Source organism: Centroberyx gerrardi, chromosome 10 (genome assembly GCF_048128805.1).
Source record: "Centroberyx gerrardi isolate f3 chromosome 10, fCenGer3.hap1.cur.20231027, whole genome shotgun sequence".
In the NCBI taxonomy this organism is placed as follows: Eukaryota; Metazoa; Chordata; class Actinopteri; order Beryciformes; family Berycidae; genus Centroberyx; species Centroberyx gerrardi.
In genome coordinates, this window is record NC_136006.1 from 8965098 (window position 1) to 8989394 (window position 24297).

General features: G+C 44.0%; 2 protein-coding genes across 2 annotated transcripts; one reads left to right on the forward strand and one right to left on the reverse strand.

Annotated features, from left to right (window-relative positions):
- Positions 1-382: 382 nt before the first annotated feature.
- On the reverse strand, positions 383-20502 carry mcm3ap (minichromosome maintenance complex component 3 associated protein). The gene is made up of 29 exons (XM_078286229.1): positions 20443-20502; positions 18528-20212; positions 17391-17638; positions 17073-17154; positions 16452-16584; positions 15804-15997; positions 15541-15680; positions 14897-15094; positions 13944-14212; positions 13109-13271; positions 12476-12636; positions 11772-11995; positions 11218-11501; positions 10644-10744; positions 9777-9908; positions 9024-9137; positions 8320-8472; positions 7514-7711; positions 7048-7116; positions 6825-6959; positions 6201-6354; positions 5140-5404; positions 4553-4650; positions 3665-4055; positions 2937-3227; positions 2460-2589; positions 2017-2202; positions 1356-1497; positions 383-1140 (listed from the first exon to the last, which is right to left on the reverse strand). Exons 2-29 carry the CDS (start codon positions 20074-20076, stop codon positions 973-975), a joined length of 6372 nt encoding a protein of 2123 aa, XP_078142355.1. The 5' UTR covers positions 20077-20212; positions 20443-20502; the 3' UTR covers positions 383-972.
- Positions 20503-20562: 60 nt separating this feature from the next.
- Positions 20563-22943, forward strand: ybey (ybeY metalloendoribonuclease). Its single transcript, XM_071921682.2, has 4 exons — positions 20563-21129; positions 21831-21962; positions 22299-22367; positions 22553-22943. Exons 1-4 carry the CDS (start codon positions 20920-20922, stop codon positions 22646-22648), a joined length of 507 nt encoding a protein of 168 aa, XP_071777783.1. The 5' UTR covers positions 20563-20919; the 3' UTR covers positions 22649-22943.
- Positions 22944-24297: the final 1354 nt, after the last annotated feature.

Sequence of the window (24297 nt, forward strand, 5' to 3'; positions counted from 1 at the left end):
CCCTTTGTGCTCGGTATGGGTACTGTAGTGTTTAGAAGAGAGTAAATTACATTATTCAATACAATTCAGACTACTTTTCCCAGCGCACTTCACGGTGCCTTCCGAGGAGTTTTTCACATGGAGAGATATGAGCAGAGGCGCGGTCCTCCAATCACAAGCCAGATGGGCGGAGGAATGGGCGGGTCTTCTGAATCACCCGCCAATCAGTGCGCTCCTTTGATAAATAATAAACATGTGCTCACACTTTTTATCATCATGATTCGTAAGTGAGGGAAAACAGCTGGTTGAATTAACTGCTGAATGACAACTAGACTCATGGGAAGAAAAAACAAAACAGGTTTAAGTGAAAAATACAACTTTTATTCAATGTTTGGCTCTCAGACAAAAATATAATTCAACACAACAGAGATAGGTGCAAACAACATTGAAGCCATTCTTTGGGTAGTAACTCATTTGACAAATTATAACCCAAGTTAGGCAACATGAATTAAGGACACATGATAACTACTCTATATTAAAAACACCTGCAAAATGACCGAGCATCTCATTAATTGATGCATAACCTCACATCCACAATTCTACTCCGTTCTTACATTTGTCCAAAAACCAACACAAAGTTAGATATACACACATACACAAGCAACACATTTTGAAATTTATAAACGCAAAATCAATTGTACAAAACTAAAACAAGAGGGAAAAGTTTGCAATTTGTTCTCAGGTACAAATGCAAGGTCTTAAAAGAAATAAAAACACATGGTTGCAATCGATGGGCTCTGATGTCACCGGACCAGATGAGATATTCATTCAAGACTGAGCCCACTGTGCCAGGGACTGACATCAGCTCAACAAGGAAATCTAAGTAACTTCAGACACCCGTAGTCTCTCGTTGTGGGCGGGTGGCATCGTTTATCTCCAAACATTTGCATAGCTGTTCAGACATCCGCCAGAAGACTTTGTATTGACTGTGTCTCAGTCATCTACGATGCTCATCAGGCCGCTCAGCTTCAGTCTGCAGGCCAGTTCCTCCTCTTGGCTGGACAAAATCTGTCGCTCAAGCTCCTTCAGTCGCCGTGTCATGGACACAGGTGCGGTCTTAGGCCAGGCGGCTTTCTCTGACGGCTCATCAGGCTCTGCTTCCTACAAGGTAAGGCATCAAAAAATGCACCATTACTGCATTTACTTGCAATTTAAGAAAATATTATGGGTTTGAGGAACAGCAGTAGTACGATTAACCGCAAGTGCCTTATCTTTAATGTCATCTTCTCATTAAATAGCACCCAGACTGGCTTTTTCAAAAAGAACACAACCTGATGCCTTATAATTACGGAGTAAGCTCAGGTGTGATGTCATACCTGCGTAACAGGAGTCTTGGCGATGGGCATTGGCATCATGGTTGTGGGAACGGACAGCAGGGTGGAGGAAGGCATGAAGAGCGGCATGGAGAGGTAGTCCAGAGGGTCGGCGTCCAGCCAGCGCTGAAGCTGCTCCATACTCCTGTAGACAAGTACAGTGGTGTGTGAGACATGACACAAACAAACTATGGACCTTTTTTTTGGACTAAAAGAGAATAAATTTGTCTTCACTTTGGTTGGAAAATTAGAATTAGCCACGCAAAAAATTGCAGTGGAAATGAAATCATGCATGTCCGATGAGCTCCATTCCACTGTGCAGTTTATTCTTGTGCAAATTAACCAATTTCTCTCTTGTTTGGACAGCATTAAGAACAAATGTTCTGAAATTTGTATATACCTCTACAAACTATACACGGTACTGAGCTAAATCTAAGTTATATAGACTACATATTGAAAAAGTTATGAAAACAATCAAATATATTGCAAGCAGGGAGTGCCACCAAAGACTTCACCAGTTTATTCCTTTTTTGATAACAGATTCCTCATTTTTGAAGAGACAGATTTTAAAAAAAATTAAATATATATCTCCTTCAAGACTTATTTTATAAACATCGATCCTAAATGTAATGAAATCTTATAAAGAATGATGATGTTGCTGTACCTTTGGCTTTGAGCCTTCTCCTCCTCTAAGCTCTGGAGGACTTGGTGGGCCAGCAGCTCCGGCGGTGTGGGAATGTGTGTGATGTCTAGAGGAGCTGCCGGGGCGTCGTGAGGCTCCACCAGGCTCTGGAACAACTTCTGTCTAAGGGACAGACTGGAGGGAAGGGAACAACCGCCGGCACTCGCCCTGTGGGTGGAAGACAGAGGCAGGGAGGGTGGGGTTGGGAAAAGGGAGAGAGGTTTTCAAATGCCAGTTATCTCAGGCTACATGCTGTGTTAAAGTAGACAGTTCATCAAGATGACTGACAAGTGCTGCAGAGGAGGGGGGAGGAGGGCGGGACTAACAATACACTTTACAAAAAGTTGCATATTGTAGCTTTAAGGTTTAAGGTAAGAGTCAGGATGATTTATTATGTTGTGTTGTGGCCCTTTGGACCCTCTTACCCCTCTGTCTCCTGCTGCTTCTCCCTGTGTGTTTGCCTGACGGCCTGGGTCCACTCCTCAGGCGGCTGGAAGCCCTTCAAGGACTCTGTGAGGAAGTAAACCAGGATCTCCCCGTCCTCCGTCACAGCGTCTGGAAACAACAGGAGACACAAAGGATAAATTCCCATCCGTCATCAGGGAGGTATGAAGGGCAATATGCAGGGAAGATGAGAAATCTTGTCATGTGTTCTGTATGATTCCCAACACTGACTGTGTTTCCAGTGCTTAAAGCTAATCCTAGGATCCTAGGAAGTCACTGCCATCTCTCATGTCTCAAATGGAAACACAGGGATGGCTATGCATTGATGACATTTCTTCCATTGGAAATGTGGTGCTTAATACAAGCCAGACATCACTAGGAGGTACTGTGGAAAACATGTATCGTTTCTTTCTGTAAACCTAGCCACAGTAAAATAATTTTCCCCAGAATGCCCTCACCTTCACAGACAGGCGGTCCAGGATTCTGCCAGTCTTTCAGCTTGTGGTCTATACAAAGCACCAGCACGTCGTCCCAGGGGATCTGATGGAAGGCCGGACCCCTTTTCTTGTCCCCGTCATCCCAGCTGCCCGGAGCCGCAGCGGCTCTGCGGGTTCGGCCACGCTGGCCCTGCAGCCTGACTCTTTCCAGCAGGTTCTCCAGCCGCGACATGAGGAGGGGCTGACTGCGACGTGACGCTGGGATCTGAGCAGCGTAGTGAAAGATGGAGGAGCAAAGCTGGGACCACGAGGCTGGGGGGAGTGGGAGGGATGATAGAGGAAGAGGAGAGAGGGAGAGGGAAGTATAGAAGGATTAATGGTCTCTTGTTTCCATCTTTCTTTCTATTTTAAACTTAAGAGGCTTTGTTACAAGAAACTAGAATTCATATATTTATATCCAAACTCCTCAGGCGATGGACCAGCGAAATATCCAGATGAAATACACAACAATTTAGGCAAAATATAAAACATGTATAACAAGTATAAAACATCAATATATCAATTTGACTGACTGGTCATTGTGAATGTCTGATTTCAGTCACATTTGCTTTCAGATAAATTTAGGTTGTAGTGCAGCGTGGTTTAGATCAGGATCGGATATTAGGACACTTTATAAAAAATGATCACAAGAATAAAGAAGATATTCCCTCTCTGCATACAAAAAAGTGGGACTAAAACTAGTCACTGACCGGTAGTGGATGGCAGCTCCCAGTGTGGCAGCTGCAGGCTGACGATGGCTTTGCGCAGCCAGGCCAGGTGCTGGGCGGAGTTCCAGCCCAGATGAGGCACCGAGGTGCGGATATCGGGCAGGCAGAACTCCCCCGGCGGCCAGGAGAGGCTGGAGAGGCCCTGGGAGGACACCACATCAGCAAGGTGGGCCAGCACAGCGTTGTATAGCTGGATGACGGGCGCAGGGTCCTGGGAAGGAAGACCTGCAGCGGCCCGCTCCTGGCGGTGAGCGCAGAGCCTGGTGCTGAACTCACGGCTCAAGCCGGCCTCGACGAGCTGCACCAGCGTCTGGCAGGAAAGAGGGAAGTGCGGTGGGGCGCGAGCCAGCAGCCAACGCATGGCCTGGCTTAGCTGGAGACACACAACAGGAGGAAAGGAAGTGGGAGAAGGTTAATAAAGCATAACAACTTCACAGAATGTTTCAAAACTGACTGACAATTTATATTATACTGCATAAAACACTCCAGCCCTATGTAGCTCAGTGGGGAGCATCGCACTAAAATTGTCAAATTGTGTTAGGTGTTGGTTTCCCACTGGGGCCATCCATGCTAAAATGTATGCAGTCATGGTACTGTAACAGTTTCAACCAAATGACACATGTTAAACTCATAATTAATATATCCTTATGTTTGGGCCCTTCAAAACTGGGTCCAGTGGGTCCTCTTTGGTAAACTATACACCTAAAATTGGAAGCAGAGATGTGCCAACTAGATTCTTAAGTACTTAAACACAACACTGTTTGAACACAGCCAGTGACACAAATTATGTAAAAAGGACCCAAGATGTCAGATGTGGTGACTGTGTGTGTGTGTGTGTGTGTGTGTATGTGTGTGTGTGTTGTGTAGTACCTGTTCAGAGCCCTGCAGATCACTGGTGGTCTCTGGTATGTAGAAGAACATGTATTCTGATATCAGGCCCTCCTTGACCAGCGTCTGCAGCATCAGGGCTGAGGAACAGGAGACCAAGAGAGGAGCAGTTCAGGATCCACACATTTTTTGCTAAACAAATTCCATTACTTTTCCATGAATACTGCCCTGACATGCAATGCAATTTCCACAACATGCCTTCTTAGAATAGCTGTTCTGAATAACCCAGGTAGGTCAAGTTCATGCTAGCTACTATTACTTTGGACTTACAGTATATAATCAGGAAACTTATTATCTATCAGCAGACAATCTTGATGTTAAACACTTGACCAATTGTTTTTGTTGTTTAAATAATGTTCATTTCAGTATCATCAAGTATCATTGTGACAGTATTCAGTTCTCGGTATCTGTGTCCCCCCCTGTGATATAAAACATAAGTACTGAAGTCTGGTTTGAAGATGACACCAAACACCAGTTTTGGTGCACTATCAAACACAGACTCTTATTCTGCATCAGGGTCTTTTTCTGTGAAATGAGCATCACGCCTCCATCATCCTCCCTCCCTGTACCTTCTTGAAGTCTCTGTGTGTCGCTGGGGCCACCGTCAGGCCCTGGCACCAGAATGACCAGAGGCAGCGGACAGTGCCAGGCACTGGCTTGCTGGAGCTGTTTAAGCTGGAGCAGGGCAGAGAGCAGAGGTACGTCCTGCTCCTCCTGCCCGGGCTCGGGGGCGGGCAGGGCGGGGAGCAGCATGATGAGGGCTCCTGTCCCCTGGAGCTCACAGCGCTCCTCCATTTTGGACAGGCCGTCTTCGGTCAGCGGGCCACGGGACGCCTGAGAGATACAAACAGGGGAGACTGTTCAGAAATACCCCATGTTATACAGCACCAGGGCGGGGAAACTAATATTTTCACCCACCCAGGAAAAATAATTTATAAGCCAATGTGAGTTGTTTTACCAGCTAGGTTAATACATTATAGTGGAAGACAACTCCAAAAACAACCTGCCACAGTAGTGTTGATAGCTTAGGAAAATTTACAAGCCAGTCTAATGTACCATCATTTTCCCTCCCTGTATAATACACATTAAAGGTGCAATAAGTACATTTTTAACTATCCAACAGCATAAAATGACCGTGACTCATATGCTGGGGTTTGATAAAATTGTTGATCAATGCCAATAACTCAACAATAACTTCACCAGGTGCTTACAAAACTAACTTTCTGACCCATACTCTGTTTTGGAACAAAAACTCCCCATGTTTGACATTTCAAGACATCCAAATGTGACTTTATTTAAACTACAGGCCACCGTAAGCTGTGCCAGAGACCTGTCGATGTTGTTGCAATTCCTTCGTCCCCAATAGAGGTTGATAAAAGTCATAGATTACTTAATGCCCCTTTAACATATTTATATCTATACAAAACATCCATAAAAACTCAGCTTCCGGTATTATTTAAAACTTGAACTCATATTTTACATTTCTACAAATGACAAAGTGACATCTACTTTCACACCCTAGATGACCCTGGGTATGAGCTGTCGAACACATCTTGTATCTCCAGAACATTCCATTTCCCATCTCTTTTCTATCCTTGAGACCACAATCATCCATATTAACTGGTCCAACCTTGACGCTGATGTGGACTTTGTGAGTGCGTTGTCCGTTCTCCTGGAGCGCGTTGGCGACGCAGAGTGTCTGCAGTGTGCCGTCTGGCTGCTGCTCCCTGACCTCTGACCCCTCGCCACCACCGAGCTTCACCTCCAGCCAGTCTGACAGAACCCTGAAGACAGCAGACAGGAGAGGACACACTCAGCCCACTGCACCTGAGGTCCGAGCAAGACTGGACTTGAGGGTCCTACAGGCAGCCAGTGGCTAAAGCACTGGGACAGTTCTATGAAATTTCCTCTTTTTGTTGTATACGCAGTTCTGCACTCTTGCATTTCTGATCAAAATATGTTATGTGTACAAGTACAAGTATGTGTGCTGCCAGCTATCGACTCCTACAATTATATTTGCTTACATGTTAGGAAAATGGCAGATAGTTTACATAACCTTGTAAATATTAAGCCAATTTAATTAATAGTTAAATAGTTAATTAATTTTATAGTTTTAAAGTCTCTTACTGACTGTATCTCTTTCTTTCACCGGAGTTTGATCGGGAATTAAGTCAAAGTTGTTAAAGGTAATAAAAGACCCACCTGTCACAACTGGTTGGTCCTTGAACTTCTGTCATATTGAAAAGCTGCTTACCTGTCTGCCAGGCTGGCTACACTCTCGTGGTCGCTGGGTAAGAGGAGGGCGGCCTTCCAGAAGATTCTGTCAGGCGGGTTGGGGACATTTTCCATCACCAGCGCCGGCAAGTCCAACGGCGCCCACACCGACTCACTGAGAGCAACAACAAAAAAGATCAAAATGCTGCTCGGCGAGACGGAACATCGACACAACAGAGATACTGGATCGACTGATTACTTACTCCAGCAGTCGCTGATAGTAGTAATGGACTCTCATCTGGTGGATCGCTTCTTGTCTCATTTTCAGCAACCTGAACAAGATATAAAACATGATATAATATGTAAGAGCTGCGAGAAAAATAAATGTTACAACACGAGGCATTCAAATAAAAGGTATTTAACTGCCATGCTACAAATTATATAATGAACACACAATCTGTTTTTTTTATTTCTCCAATGTGTAAATTACTACATTTCATTGTCATTTAGACAAAGGTATTATGCTTCAAACATCTAACCAAAAATCGAGTCACCATACAGTACATAATTTAAAGTTAAATATAATGTTACAATAAAAAATACAGCGATGTGTGTTTGCATTCAACCCATCAGATAGTGTCCAAAGACAAAGCAGCATTAGTATCATTCTCAGTAATAATCACTTGGAGAGAAGCAGCTTGCTGACAACCAGACTAGAGCCGGACATACCTGGTGCTGGAGAGGGCCAGGGTGCCGGCGTTGCCCAGGTTGACCAGGCCGCGGGCCAGGTCTGCCATGGAGGGCTGTGGGGGGGCGCTGGGGGCCAGAGCCTTCAGTTTGAAACGAGGATCCACACAGCAGGGAGCTGCAGGGAAACCTCTCATCTGTCTCTTCAGCTGCCGACGCACCGCCACCACGTCACGCCACCTGATGGGGAAGGGGAGGGGAGAGGAGAGGAGAGGAGAGGCGAGGCAAGGAGAGGAAGAAAGGAATAGAGAAGGTATAAGAGGAGATTCAAAATAGATTCTACTAGGGTTTGCGAATATATCGGGCCAATATTGGCCTTTCATTAAATAACGGATATCGGCCAGTCATCAAATAGAAGAAGTTCCTCCCTGACAGCAACATAAAAACAGTCTGTAAACCCTGCAATTAAATTTTATTTTCTTTGCATATTGTATTGATTCAACTAATTGTTCAATTATGTTTTTTTTGTTTCACCTACCATTGAATGGGTATGGTGGCTCACTCTGAACACTGACTACATGTAATTTTTTTGGCATGAAAAAGATCAAATTCAAAGATTTTGAGCGTTGTCAGAAAATATCTATCAGCGACTTTAGTCTAAAAATATCTACCTAAATACCTGAATCAAATTGTAGCTACAAATAATTCTTTAGATTTGTTTTAACCTGCTGGCGGGGTTTGCTGCATCAGGATAAGTCATGTCAGGTAAACTGTCCATCACAGAAAAGTGATGTAGCACCTAAGTAAGCTAAACAACCCAACAGTATTTCAAAATAATAACTGTCTACCTTTTGATGTACTTGTGGATGCGCTCCAGCTCCACCTCCAGGATTTCATCAACCAATAGGGCGATCTCTCCGTCCAAGGTCTCCTTAACCAGACTGGTGCAGACCTGCTCTGTGCATCGAGCCACACGCTCTGCTTTCTCATTCACTGCCTCCCTGAAAAGGGTTAGACGTAAAAAAAAAACATTTAACATTAACATTTAAAACATTCAAATTCGGTGGAATTCGTTTTCTCAAAATACATTTTTACAGAACAGCTAGTGTGCCATTGTAAGACATTATAAGTAGCAGTGGAAGTAAATTTAAATGTAAACTTTCACTTTACATTGTAAGGTATTATAACAAAGCTTTATAATGTGCAATGAGTACTGACTGTACATTTTATGATAGTTTATAATACCCCTCTGTTATTCTTCTCTTATTCTTACTTTTGATTATCATGATCAGTAATAGTAGTAGAAGTGTTGCTGTTATTATGCGTTAACTTTTACATTTTGTTTGCTACATTTGTTTCTTGAAATTTTGAAAAGTGTTAAAGTAATATAACTGTCACTGTTATTATTGGTCTCAATGCTGCTGTTGTGCTCGTATTGCCACTGTGTAATGATAACACAGGCTGTGAAAAATCAAAAATAGGCCATCGTCGTCAGACTAGACCAGAACGCGGGGATGATTTTGGCTTGGTTGGTTGAGTTTCTGTGTCTTACTGGATCTCAGAGGCGGCGGTCTCCTGGATGCTCTCGCCTAGCACTTCCTGGATGATTTCTGCGCAGAGAGAGAAGCTGAACTGGGTCAGGAAGGCTTCACGCTCCTGTTTCCTCCTGCCGCCCAGACAGATACGGGACAGCAGACAGAGAGAGAGAGAGAGGGAAAGAGATGTGGATGAGCTGCATGATTAGGGCTAAAATGAGAATCCTGATTATTTTGCAAGATATTGTGATCACGATAATTGATCACAATTATTAAGAATTTGGGAATTAAATTACTCCACTACACTTTTTGCATCTTAAATCAGCATCATGACTGTTTTAAAGCACAGCTAATTCTAGTTCTAAGTGAAATGAAATCAGGTGAAATGTTTCAATATCGGCAAATTATACCATGTTAATTGTGGAAGCTAAAATTGCGATACACAATGTACACAATTAAATATACAGCCTTAGTCTGAGTGTCACAATCCGAATTGGATGCTTAGGTAATACTTTGGTGTTATGTTTAACCAAAAAAACCTCAAAAAAACATGTCTCACCTCTACAAAACATAGAAACTAAATACAAATAAGACACAAAAAAAGATCGCCTAGACATGAGCTTCACAAGATTACTTTGTGTCAAAGTCAGGGTGAAAGTTGGGTGTTTTGGTTTTTCTAATTGTTTTCAGGCTGAAGGCAGTACTAAAATACAGTGTGCAATGATCATCAGGCTAGAGTTTAGATGGAGATTAAGTGTCAGAGGTCCAACCTGGCTTCTTCAAGCTTGCGTTTCTCCTCAGCGACGCGCTCCTGTTCCAGTTGGATCTCGGTGGAGGAAATCTCCTGCAGCATCTGTCCCAACAGCTCGCTCACCAGCGACTCCACCTGCACACTGCTCTCCCTGCAAAACCACAAACAAACAGGACCATAAGTGTTAGTCATCTTAAAAATAAAGAACCGACTTGGGGCCACTTTTCCTCTGCCGCAATGCTAAGTGTGGTATAATGGCCTTACTGGGATTCCCTTTTCCCTCTCCACATTCCTGATCTGCAGCTTCATGGATGCTGTGACCAGACCCCACAATTAGTATTCCTATCAGGACATAAAGATGCCATTCCTGTTGATGAACTACCTTGCTAAAAGCATTCTTTCCCCAAAGGAATGCAAGATAAAAGACTTTTGGAGTTTACAAATGACAAAAAGGACAGAATTGCATGCGATACACCCAAGAGTTTCTCTCTGGATGTCAAACTTCATGGTGAATCTCAAGTGCATTATTATGGTGTGTAAAGAATCTGCTCTGTGATTGTACTGAAAAGGCCTTTTTCCTTAGAAAAAGCTTCATCTGTTTTCCCACCTGAAAACAGGTAAAGCTTCAACAGATAAAGCTATCAACCATGCCCCCCAATACCACTGAGTATAAGGTTTCCGAATATGCTCTGTTGGGTCGGGGTCTGTTGGGTTGACTTTGTGAAAAAACTGTTAGATGACTTTGTGCCTTCCACAAGTTCAGTTCCAAAACAAACTTGTGAGCGCCAAACTAACTGCTGTTACAAGCTGCAAAGACACTCCCTACTCCGGATACCCCCCCCCCCTCCATACAGGATCAAAAAACATTTATATTATTTCAACTTACGCAAGAGCTACTGTAGCGTAGCTGGCTCCATCATTGGCTACCTCGCTCACTGCTGCTTCAACCACCTCTCCCACCACACTCTCCAGCTCAGCCAGAATGTCCTGCAGGAGAGAACAGACACAACACACCAGTTACCAGTAATTAGGGATATAAAGACTCACCTCTTTTATTGTAGTTGGCCTTTGAAGGCTGAAATGTCATGTTTTAAATCTTGCTGAAGAAAGCAATACTTTTTTAAATTTCAAGAATTTAGCTGACGCTCTTATCCAGAGCAACTTGTGACTGCAAGAGTAGAATAAGCTTATATTCCTAGATCACCAAAACTTTATGTAGCCAAATTTTAGTTTAGACATCTTTTAAACGGTTAATCAACGTAAAATTGCTCAGTGGGAAGGAAAGCAAGGATCAGAGCCATAATGCCCTGACAATCTTTCTGTGACCAGAGAATGATCATGTAAGAGAGAAGTGCTAGGAAAAGGATTAAAATAGGTACAGGACAGGGGATTATGATACAGTGAGGAACATTTTTTTTCCCACTAAGAGCAAGAGTAGGGCTTTCTAATAAGACCCTTACCTCATCGCTGTACACAGGCTGAGGTTTGGGTGGGGGTGACGGGGGTTTGATGGGCTGCGGCTGGACGATAGGCTGGAACAGCTGCTGTGGGTCCGCTGGGAGGGCCGAGCCGGCGGAGGATTCACTGGGCTCTCCCGTCTCGTCTACAGCCGCTGGTTTGACGGGCTCCGGGCCGGGCTGAAGCTCGCCGAACAGCCGGGGCTCCGCCAGCAGCTTGGCCGGCTTGATCTGCGGCCGCGACTCAACCTCTGGTGGAGCCTTGACCTCCAGCTTTGTTGTAAAAGCTGAGACGATGAAGAAAAGTAGAGGTTATACAGTCATAGAGGGAAATATTGGCACACAATTGATTTGATAACAGTCACATAGTCCAAGAGAAGAAAATCATGGTTTAAATTTGTATGTCTTCGATAAACCTGAAAGCATAGTTGGTGATTGAATTATCAAATTCATTTTCCATAATTTTCCAGACTTCTACTACTGCTACTCTTAACGGAGCTTATGCACGTAAAGCGTTAAATATATTTGCCAGTGAATCAGTAAATCAGAGCCTATACCTATGCCTTTAAAGAGGCTTGCAGCGGGCTCTGGCCCTTCTCCGCGGTACTTGTTCTGGGAGTCAAAGCTGCGGACGGGGGTGTGTTGGGGAGGGCTGGGGAGCGATCCTCCATGCACCACCTCTCCAATCAACACCATTTTCTTCGCCAGGATGGCCTCTGACCTCTTCTGGGACAGAGACAGCTCCGGCTCCTGATAGGATGTCCGGCTCAGCTCCACCAAGCTGTGAACGGAGTTTAAATTGGCCATAAGTAAGCTCTTTACTGTCCCATTACACAAAATGATATAAACCATATCTGCAGGGGGTTGAAAGGGTTGTTGATCATTATCAATGACTCAATGATTACTTCACCAGGTGCTGAGACTTCTGAGACACTCCCGATCTCTTGACTGGGATGACTTTATTGTTTAGATTAATCAATGCCCCTTTAAAGGTCACAACAAGGGGTAGAAATCAGCTAAAAGCACTCCACAATGTGTGTAAGTCATTAATTATTTTTCTTATAACTCCAGAGATTGACTACAACTTTAACTGGGAAAACAATAAAAAAACAACTACCTATTTTTGATATATTTTTGTGGTATCATCAAATTCACTGTTATTGTCCCTGAAATCCTTGAGTAGGGGTTGTTCTCTTATCCAGACACTGTGTGTTTGTAGCCGTGTGTGTGTGTTGGTAGCAGACCACCAGTAGAAACTTACCCATCGCTGATGTTGAGGCCGTACTGCTGGATGAAGTCGGTTGCCTCGGCAGCACTGCGGAACATGAGCATCCGCACCATGTCCTCCACTGGAAACGCGGTCGACCTCTGGGAGCCAATGGTGTGGGCGATGTTCAGCGTCCTCAAGGCCTTGGCTCTGACCTACACACACACACACGGAATAGTATTAGAAAATACATTTTTTACACATGTATGCATTAGCGTGTCTGTATGCATGGACCTACTGCAGGTCTATGTAATCATGCAGAGGTAGGCTATCTGTATATTGCATTTCCCTGACTTTCCCGTGAATCTGTAGCTTCTCTAACTCGCCTGCTTCTCTTTACCTACATCTCCTCCTTTGTGATTGGTATAGATTTAATAAGGGAAATCAATAAGGGATAATGGATTTTACCTGAATTTACCTCATGAGTGTACTTCATGAAAAGTGTCTGAGTGCACCTAATATTTTGTACATTCAGTGTATAAATAGCAATGTTTTCCCTCCTTCCGTCCTTCTCTGGCATTTTCTCGTTCATTATATTTTTAACAGTTCAAAAGAAGGAAAAAGATTTGGACAAGTTCATAATTTTCTCAGTCTTAAAGCCATAAAGGAAGGAATACAGTTTCTGACCTGGTTGAAGTATCTGTGAAGGAGGCAGCTGGCCAGGTAGGAGGCTCCTTTAACCAGCTTGAAGAAGCGCACAAAGTTGTTGCTGCTGACCGCAGCGAACGCCTGCACCGCGAACTTCACCTCCGGGGAGTTACGCACCTCGTCGCGGAACTGCTGCACCTCGCTGCACGGACATGAGGTGAGAGGAAATATTTATCCATCAAATGAAATGAGCTGCAGAATATCAAACAAGCCAAACAAACGTGATCTCACAGTGAACTTTAATGTCCCAGCTGAATATGCAAGATTTCCAGTCCTTTTAGAAAATAATTTTCAAAAAGCAAAATTCTAGGACCATCAAAGTTTTCAACATTTCAATAATTATCTCACTTTATTCCATGACTGGAAAGCTAGCCTTTAAATTTCCAGGTTTTCAAGGACATGTGGGAAACCCTGACAAGCCTAGTTAAAAAAAAACAAAAAAAAAAAAACAAGGCCTTACTGTGAATTTTCACCACACATTTCAAAAATACAGCATATGTACCAGAGTTTTTGTGAATTAGTCAATTTTACATATCTTCTTTGCTTCTTTATATATATTTGAATCATCTCTATTTACTAAGTTTTATTTCATTGCACAGGTAATGACTAGTGCTGAAACGATTAGTTAATAGTAATTAGTTAATCGATAATCAAAATAATCGTAAATTGCAGCCCTAGTGATGATACCACAATTTCCCCCCGTGGAGAGAGAGATGGATGGAGTGACGGCTGAATATCTTGATTAATGGACTGACTGAGTGAGCGTGCGAGTGTTCTAGTATCTGTGTATCTGTATGTTTACTCAGGAACTGACCGCAGGACGTCGCTGTCGTCGAGCTTCAGCAGCACGTTGTACTGGCGAAACTCCGCCTCCTGGGGGCAGTAGATCTGACGCGTGGCCAAGTCCTGGTACATCTCTTTGAGACTCTGCAGGCACTTTGTCATGTTCTCATTGTTGATCTTGGCGTCGAACGACATCATTGGCTCCTCGCAGAGGTGGTGGGCGCAGTGCACGTGGAAGCGCGTGCACTTCTCAATCAGCGACACCGTCTGCGGGCAGCACAGGTGCTGCTGGGTGATGTCCTGCAGGGAGGACAGAGGAGAAAACAGACCACAGGGCGTTTGAAAACTGTCAATAGAACTGTGAATAGAAAACCCCTGAATAGAGTGCATACATGAGATTAGTTAGTGTCAAGTCCATGAACACTGGGTGTTGTAATTCCCCCAAACTACAACTAAACAGTTACAGATAGTTGAGTATTTGTATCAAATGAAATCTCTTAACTTAATTCTTGTTTGTGGCTAACCAAGTTAAAGAGGCATTAAGCAATCTATGATCTTTATCAACCTCTATCGACGAATTGCAACATCAATAGATGTTATCTCCTCCTAGACAATTAAATCACATTTTCATAATGGAGACGAGTAAGCTAGCTAGAAGAGGTCATATATCGCCATGCAAAATACTGTAATAATAATACTGCTTTATCATTTGAGACCAGGAGTGTGTTTAAATTTCAATAGAGAGTTTTTGTTCCAAAACAGAGCACGGGCTAGAAAGTGAGTTTTGAAAGCCAAAAATCCCCCCCACCCCCCAATATGACAATATGATTACCCAGTTCATACAACTAGACAACTAGTGAATTCAACTCAGATAAAAAAATTGTATGAAGAGTTTGAAGAAACCAAACCGTGTTATTTTTTTCTTCACACAAAAGATTTTACAGTCGAGCGTAAATACAAGCCCTGATTTGAAGCGAGCCTGACCTTCCGGATGCCGCGGGTCCTGTTCCAGACGAAGTCGTACCAGTCCCGGTAGTTGTCGTGGCCCTGGTCCATGATCTGGGTCACCAGGTAGTCCATGGTCATGCTGAGCACAGGCAGGGGGCGCAACTCGTGGGGCAGGGGCTCCTCCTGGTCGGCTGATGAGCGACTGTACTCCTTGATGGCTGCCGTGTGATCCACCTGGCCGGGGACAGGAGGGAAGACAGTTACAACGGTTGGAAGTTCTAAAAAAAAAAAAAAAATCTGCTTGCATTTACATTAATTGCTATTATCCTTTAAGCTATAGCATATACATTCAATTAACCTTAATAACAGACATGTATCAAATCTGATCTGATTTGTTTTTATATGCCACGTAACCAATTAATCCAATTGAACACATAGTAATGCCATGATAATCACATTAAAAAGGCCAGTTTCATCTTGTGCTCCCTTAGTCGGCATTCACAAGGTGCATGGGAGTATAGCAATCAGGCTAAGCTGCTAAACACTCGCCAAATTATATAAATAAGTGTCTGAAAGAAACCCAAACATACCAGAGACATGATATGAAAAAAATTGACAGTACAAGTGCCTAGGCTTTATTCTTCAGTGTGGACGCTAACAGAAGCAATCGGGACGTTTACCATCTCGGTGTCTGGGAAGACCTCGAAGGCGCTCAGCTGGTTGCGTGTTTCCCTCATGTACCTCTCCTTCTCTGGACACATGTCAGGACACGTCCCCACAAACACCTTGGACAGGTCCAGGTCTGTCCGCTTGGGCCGACCTGAGCCAATATATGTGAGTTGGAATCTTTCAGATATTTTAAGGCCACACAGTAAATAGTCCACCTTGAAGTGAGTTCATACTAATGATAACTGCAATAAGTTGGCCTGAATAGCCGCCTCACCTTGTCGCAGGACCTTGTCTTTCTGCTCCAGGAGGCGGTACTTCTCCTCGGCGGTCTCGGCCACCTGACCGATGAGGTGGAGGAGGGAGGAGGGGACCGGGCGCTCTGAGCTCTGGGTGTCAGCGCCGCTCTCCTGCTGGGGTTCACTGTCAAACTGGATGGACTTCGCCATGGACGGCTTCTTCACCGGAGAGCTGACAGAGACAAGACAGAAAACAAACAGAGAGACAGTTTAGGTTGTTTTGTTGACATGAGGTAACACATCAAACATAGATTTTAAAGCTCCAACCTGTAATTCAAGGATGTGGTCAGGAACATAAAACTCTCTTTCACACTCAAATTGATTAGCTAAGCTTTTGATAAACAGACTGACAGTATGTGATAACTAAACCAAACACTGACGTAATATAGAAATGTATTGTGATTTACAAATTTAGTCGAATTTAAACCGCAGTAACCATGAAACACAGCATGTTGTAAAAGATAAAAAAACAGACTGAAATTACAGTGTCACAGCAACTGATCAATCGTTTTTTAAGTTGTCCAGTGATGCAGGACAACTAGATGAGGGCATTAAGTCAAATCTAAAACCCAGTAATCATTAAACATAGAGCGGCGTATGGTGTGTGGGTTATGGTGCGGGGTTACCTGCGAGTGAGAGCAGGGGCTCTGAGCGCAGGTCTTCTGACTGGGGAGGAGGCGGCCTTCGTTTCAGTTTCCTGGCTTTCTGCCTCTGCCTCCTCCTCTCCTGCTGCAGGTCTCCTTCCTTTCCCCCCCGGACCTGATGAAGCACAGCAACACAGAATCAACACAGAGGATCAGTCTGAAGAGCGGGATGCTGGGAAGTGAAACCACTATCCAATGGGTTGGCTCAGGACTCGATACATCAATATACAACAGAGACAAAAGCCCTCTTTTCAGATTACTATTGCATATAGTTCTAACCCCTTAAACAGTGCCATCAAGACATTAGTTGGTCGTACTAGAGAGGCTCTTAAATATAAATAATCATAGTAACTAATAATTCCCGGAGGCTGAGAAGTCTAATTGTTTGCGGCAGCACTTTCAGTAACTCCCACGAACGGAGGAGAGGAAACTGCCCTCCCTCTTTTAGAAAGCATAAAAATGACAACAGACAGGAAAGCTAAAAGTCAAAATTAATTCAGACTAGCCAGCTTCTAAGCTACTTCAGTAACAATAAGTAACACTGGTAACTATTTCAATACTGCTTCAGATTTAATATCAATGTGATGTAGCAGTCATATTTACTCTGCTTCTTCTTCTGCCAAAAGAGGAGGAGTTCGTGTCTGTGCAGGACTTTGCCTTTCTTCTTCGCCTTTGCGGCAGATGCCTGAAAGAGACGACGGTTAACAGTGAGAGGTAAAGTATGAAAAAGCTTTCCAAAAAAAAAAACTGTATATAATGTACATAACAACATAGACAGCAGCTAAACCACATACTCCCCTTGTCATATTTGGGATATTACTGTATGAAATAAAAAGTTAGTATGAGTATCACTGATTCACTGACACATCATCTGGAACTTGAATGTGATGGTTCTGAAAAAGTAGCGCCAGCTCTACTCACATGATCGTCGAAGTGCACTATGGCCAGGTTCTTGCCGGGCCGGCAGAAAACCCTGCGGACTTTGCCAAAACGACCGAAGTGCTTCTCGATCACCTCCTTCTTGTTGAGGGCCGGGGGAATGTTCTTACACTGGATGACGTTGCAGTCGGTCGGAGACAGACCGCCAAGGCTGTCGGAGCTCTCCCTGCGCAGGCTGCGTCTGGAGGGGGTCGGGGTTTCAGGCTCTGGTTCGGGGGGTTTTGCTGAATCTGGTGAAGGATGATGGGTAATGGGTAGACTAGAGCATGAGTACATTCTAATGGTCTAATTTGCACTTCAAATGAATGCAGGGCATTCCCTTGAAAATCAGCAGGGTGATGGGTTTCTGACTTGACAATAAAAAGTGGAAATATTATTCAGTGGTAAACAAAACTAATGTACGCACAGCAGTTTAAAAAGAGCAGATAAATGATGATAATTGGATAATTACTGACAAATTCAGAAGGAAGATGAAACATTACATTGCCATGCACAGGCTAGATATTGCATCAAGTTAGTATCGGGATGCCTTTTGGAAAAACATTCAGAAAGAGGAAAAAAAAACTAGCACAAAAAATCCTTATCCACATTAAATAATTGTATGGTTTGGGAGCTTTTTCCTTGAAGTCTTTTGCCTTCAAAAATACTCATGATTACATATTAAGATTTCTCATTTGGAGTGCAGGACATGCAACAAAGAGTCACCACTTTAACAGTGTGGGGTCATTAAATATATTTCACTGAATCATTCTTCATGACCAAATCTTGTCAAAGTCAAATCACTGATACACTGGGAGAGAATAGTAAATTAAGACTGAATTTATCAAGAGGTTGGATCTATTCAGGTAAACAATGTCAAGGCTCCCCAATCAGCACAATCATTCAGGTATGCATTTTATTATATAGAGTGGCTTTTCTTGGTCCAAATGGATTTTGGAAAATTATAAACACCTTAATGCAACGTGTAGTCTGTGTGATTCAAGGTAGGTCTGCCTTCTACTACTAGGGATATGCAAAAGTGATTTTTTTCAACTAGTCGGTCTCAAGATAGGCCTGTATTACAAGCTAAAATATAACTTGGAGCTGACTGGGTGGGAAGGGTAGTGTAACATGACTCACCTGACTCCTCAGCCTTTTCCAGCACCTCCCTGGTGGGGGCCTGCGCCCTGGGGGGGGTGGCAGCCTGGTGGTCGCCCTGAGCTTGGCTGTCTTCACTCTCCGTCTCCCCCCACTCTGACGCCTGCTGCTGACTCTCCTTCGCGGCCTCTCGCCTCACCGGGTTGGCTGTGCTCTTCATCAGTCCACTCATCGCCCTACCAAACAGGGCTCCCACTGGGCCGCGAAGCCGCAGCAGTGGCCTCTTCGGCGGGTTCCTTGGCATGTCTCCTCCAGCCGGCACGTCTTCCTCCTTGACAGGCTTCTCTGAGCCAGCACTGGGGGCCACAGGGTCGTCCTTACGCTTGGTGCCTTTGCCCAGTCGAGCAAATATATTTGTTTCCCCTGCGCCCTCCTGGCCGATGCCTTTCTCCTCTGTACTAGTCTCTGCTTTAGCTTTGGGGTCACCGAATGCTGGCGTCTGACCAAAACTGGCTCCTTCAAATAGGGGCGCTGTTTGGGGCTGGAGGACTTTGGCTGAGAAGCTGAAAGAAGACGGGGTGGTGGGCTCGGTGGTGGCTGCCTTAGTGTTGGAGCTGGAGGGGGCGGCTGGCTGGGAGAAGGTGAACTGTAGTGGAGTGGTGGTGGAGCCGCTGCTGTTGCCGGTGGTTAGCGGGTTGTTTTGGGCAGAGATGGAGGGGGCGGCGGCAGGCTGAGAGAAGCTGAAGCCCAGTTGCCCGGTCTTAGGTCCAGTCAAGAGAGAGAAACCGGTGGTGGTGCTGCTGCTGCTCTCCATGGTGCTGGAGCTTGTCTGGGGAACGCTGCTGCCAAAAGGCTGACCGGACACTGAGCTAGCTTGAGGGTTAGCTGGCTCGGGGCTGGCACTGAAGATGGGCTTAAACAGGACCTCGTTGGAGGGCTTGAAACTGAATTCGGATGATCCAAAGCCTCTGCTCTGGGTCACACTCTGAGCTGTGCCGAATGTGCTGGAGGTGACGCTGGTGGACAGCGGCTGTCCGAAGAGTGGCTGTCCAAAGCCCATCGACTGAGGGGGTGCTGGGGTTGTGGTGGAGCCTGAAGCGGTCTGGGGGATTCCAGTGGGGAGGCCGAATCCTGGGGTCTGCTGGCTAAATCCTGAAGGCTGGCCAAACGCAGAGGGCTGCCCAAACATAGGTGTCTGTCCAAACATTGAACTCTGGTTTGGTCCACTGGTCTGTCCAAACGCTGGTGGGGCGCTGCTACCAAAGCCTGAGCTTGTCTGTCCAACTGTCGGCTGGCCAAAAGCCGGAGCCTGGTTCATTGTAGGCAGGGTGGAGGGCTGTGTGGATGACTGCCCAAATACAGAGCTCTGCCCAAAAGCAGGTGCCTGTCCAAACATGGTATTTCCAAGGGGCGATGGCTGATTTAAGATAGAGGACTGTCCAAATGCTGCTGGCTGAAAAAAGCCCATAGTTTGTGGCTGGCTGCTGGGGTTCTGCTGCCCAAAAGACTGGAACATACCTGCCTTATTGGTGTTGCTCGGGGCTTGGAAAGCTCCTCCTTGCGAACTCCCGAACAGACTGTTTGGATTCATGGTGCAAATGTTTGTGGTATCCTTAGTTATGTCTTGAAGCACATATATTTCATCCGGACATCCAAGAGGCAGAAACCTTAGTTATGACTGCAACGCAGCCCCAGTCTCTCCGGTCCGTGTAGTTCACTGTAGCATCCTACCATGTTAAAAAGCCCACAGAACATTATGAAGACAAGACGAGCTGATAAAAACAAACTGTTTTGCCGCTAGCCGAGGCTAACGCTACGTACATAGATTTAGCGTTAACTAATACGGGCAACTTCTCAAACACTGTCCCATTGTTTTAAGTTGTTACACCAACATAACTTAAAAAGAGATTTTGTAAATATTGCAAATTTCTACAACTTTGAAGCAAAGCGTTCTCACCTTTGGCAGTTTTGTTTGCTGTGTCCACTTTTGGCTCGAACACATTTGCTTACTTCCTGTTCCGGTCCGTCAACTTTTTTGGTCCCGGCTGCTAGCTTCGGTTCCTCCATCACCGACGTTACCATCATCTCGTCGCCCTACGAGGCTGCGATACGTTAGCAAGCAATTTCTCTTTACGTTAAAGTAGATTTTAATTCGGTGATCTATGGTTATATCCACACAAGTCAGAAAGGCGTACAGCGTCTGTCTTGGGGAACTATGTTGTTACAGCCGGTACGTGTCACCTTGAATCCCGCCTGCCTGGAATGACTGCACAGTTAGCTAACGAGCTAAGTTAGCTAACTAACTAACCTTATCGAACTTGCTACCGCCTAATTAACTGTCCGATTTCTGGAGTGGGTCGTTATTTATTTTATCCCATGTCTCCTTTGCGTTTTTAATCGCTACTTTCTTCTCATTTTTAACTGAAATATCATAATGGGCGTAGTTCTGCGGAACCTCCAGAAGGTGGTGCCTCTTCGCCGCGCCAGACTGCGTAAGGATGTGGACACACTGAGGCACATACTGGGCATCCAGAAATTTGATTTGGGCATCGTTTGCGTGGATAATCGCAAGATCCAACACATCAATAACATCTACAGGAAGAAGAATATGCCTACGGATGTCCTCTCATTTCCATTCTACGAGGTAAAGTCGACTCCATGTACTCTCAAACATGCTCACTGGTGATTTATGGATGCATTTAAAGAATTCACATTTAGGCTGGGCGATAATTCAATATTATCGTTAATCGTCTGTCAGTGGAATCATATCTTAGTAATATGGTGATTTTGGGATATCGTGTGACACACAATTCTGCTGTCTAATTTGATGATAACAAGCACATTTTATTTTAAAACTCTGACAAAATGAGGTATGGTGGGAATATTATTTTACATTTTCAGTTTTGTTTTTTTGTAGCTACATATGGATATCTAAAAACATCCTGATTATTGTGATATTGATTTCAACCATATTGCCCAGCCCTATATCCTATCCCGATCTAGGACAGTCTGATATGTTTGTCAACACTAATATTTACTAATGGCTCTTTCAAAAAGCCATAAACCAACAGGACTCGAATAGGATGTCAATAAGATGTATAATTTAATTTGGAGATGCTCCATACAGTGACATTTTATAGTGATTTTGTGGAGCCTCATAATCTATTAGTGTTTTCAGTCCAGAGAGAATTGTTTATGTTCACAAATATTGTCCTCAATCTTGAAACAAGCTACCCAAGTCTATATCCAGACGATTAACAGTCCTGCTGACAGAGCAACAGGGTAATTCTCAAAATGTTTTTCCACTTTTCAGAAACCACCACTGAAGTAAGTTTTGTGTTTCAGGACCTGAGGCCTGGTAAGCTGCCTTGTCCCCTTCACAGAGATGAGCTCAACCTCGGGGACGTTTTCTTGGGAGTCGAGTTCATGATGAAACAGTGTCAGGAAGAATCCCTGGATCTGCATGGGGTTCTCACTGTGAGTCTGCAGGACTGCACGTTGTTTTTTATTTAATCCAAGATCAATTTGTTGGCCATCTTTCATGTTCAACCTTGTTCATCCCACTTATAACTGTACAGCTTTGTACAGGGACTTTTTTCCCCAAGCAGCACATGTCCACTATTGTATTCAAGTCATTTATTGGCAAATGGGACACTGCTTTGTTATGCTTCTCTTGCAGTAATTAACTTGAATGCAATAGTAGTACCTCATCCCCATGAGTACAGAGACCATTTGGTGATACATAGTACTATTTTAACTGTGACTTCCACTATCCAAATACATTTAATTCTTCCTCTTTTTCTCATGGCTCAGGTTGTCACTGCTCATGGCATCTGTCACCTGCTGGGCTACAGGCACGAGACAGAGGAGGAATGGACTGAGGTGTGTATGGAGATCTCAGTTAAAGAGGAAGCAGGATATGCACACACACACACACACACACATACACGTCCCCCTTGAAAAAAGGGAGGGTGCTGACTAGCTGGAGAGAAGTTCCATTGACTAAGTTCATTTTTAATACATCTCTGAAATACAACAATACTGATATGTTTTGAATTTGCTTCCAGATGCTGCAGAGGGAAAGCTACATCCTGAATGAGTACAACAGACTCACCGGCCGACAGCTGGAGCCGCTGACAAAGAGATGCAGTCAAGACAGGTGACGGTCTGTCATCTCTGAGATATGAACATTGCACTGGGGATGATACTTATTTTTGCCTGTACACTACCACAGATGGACTACTGATTTAAACAGTGGTGCCATGACTCATGGACAAATGGAAGGACACCGACAGCGGTCTTCTGCACAATCAAGTTTTACTACTACTGTTTTTTTTAAGGACACATCAATAGGCACTGCACATACAGGAGTTTGTTTCTTATCCCTCTGAAACACTGGATTTAAGTGTTAAGCTGTACAAGTGTTTTAAGCATTAAATTAAAACTCTTTGCACACTTTCACTGTAATCTTTTATTAAAATCTGCTTTAGGAAGAGTCAAATACTGTATGAACGGGTAGAAAAAAAGCTGTTCATTCTTACTTCACAAATGCCCTCTGCACACTGCGTTTGGGACGTGTTCAGGAAGGCGCAATGTTTCAGAACCGTGAATCCAAGGCGTATGTAAAACAAGCGGACCAATTTGCGCAACAACTTTTGCCTGACGTCACAACTGGGCTCACGTTGATCATGGTGCTACAAAATACTGCCAGAACAATCATCTGGTAGTGGTGCACCCTTCCTGAAAGCCCAGCCACATACGACTGCATGACTATCAAAATATATTTTATCCGTACTGATTTTTTGGTATCAGTGATTTTTAAAATGCTGAATTACTACAATGAGAACTCAACTTTTCTTCAGGTTTGTCTGCATCTGAGGAAATTAAATTAGTGTGGTCTGATTCTGTTAAGCAGATAGCATGTATGAATGTTACACAAAATCAACTGTGACATTGAAATGTGATTTCATTTAACAATGGTATCAAAGAACTTGGCTTTAGAAACAGTATTGAGTTTGAGGTATTGGAACCAGTACAGGAATAAAAAATAAAACAAAAACACACCTTCCAATACCCAGCTCTACTCCCATGTGCTTCTCATCTGTAAGCAAGCAGGGGATTTTATAAGAACTAGCTGAACAGGGTTAGCAGAGGAAGTCTGAAGTGTTAAATACTGTATACTGACCATATAAGACAGTGGAAAAAAGACACATTGCGCTATATTGTTAGCTTCCCTGGTGGTCTAGTTTAGGATTTCTCATCACCGTGGCCCAGGTTTGATTCCTGGTCAGGGAATGTTAATTTCATTTCCCCAAAGGGATGAAGGTTCATCTTATCTTGATTGATCAGCCATGACAACTTAAAACCCTATGTTGCAATAAATAGAAAAATCTGTTGGCCTTTTAAAGAGGAACACCTATCTGATTTACACACTGAAAACAGTATTTTGTGAGGTTTGACAAACACATTCTAAACAAAGTGGTTGTGCAACTTTCAAAGTAAAGCTCTGTATACATATTTATAAAAAGTTTTTCCTGGGAGGCACAAGGGGAAACCCCCTAGAAGAGAGTTCAGAAAAGACAAGCTGTGTTATTACTATTGAGCTTGTAAATATTTTTTAGAATTATAAAACATGGAGACAGCCACACGCACATATTTCATGAGTTAAGCATAGAAAGCAACTGGGAAAACATCCGCACTCAAACTCTGTGACAGAAAGCTGATCAGAATCGGCCAGTTTGTGCCAGAACATAAATATTGCACCACATGTACCCGCTGAATACAACAACCCTCTAACTCTATAATAGCTTAT

Bases quoted from the DNA above. Each gene is read 5' to 3' on its own strand.
- ybey (XM_071921682.2), top strand. From the start codon at position 20,920: ATGGGCGTAGTTCTGCGGAACCTCCAGAAGGTGGTGCCTCTTCGCCGC. The intron at 21,130-21,830 runs GTAAAGTCGACT...TTTGTGTTTCAG, and splicing joins TCTCATTTCCATTCTACGAG to GACCTGAGGCCTGGTAAGCT. The intron at 22,368-22,552 runs GTGTGTATGGAG...ATTTGCTTCCAG, and splicing joins CAGAGGAGGAATGGACTGAG to ATGCTGCAGAGGGAAAGCTA.
- mcm3ap (XM_078286229.1), bottom strand. From the start codon at position 20,076: ATGAATCCAAACAGTCTGTTCGGGAGTTCGCAAGGAGGAGCTTTCCAA. The intron at 14,213-14,896 runs GTCAGGCTCGCT...TCCTCCCTGCAG, and splicing joins GGACCCGCGGCATCCGGAAG to GACATCACCCAGCAGCACCT. The intron at 6,355-6,824 runs GTAAGCAGCTTT...TGCTGTCTTCAG, and splicing joins GTAGCCAGCCTGGCAGACAG to GGTTCTGTCAGACTGGCTGG.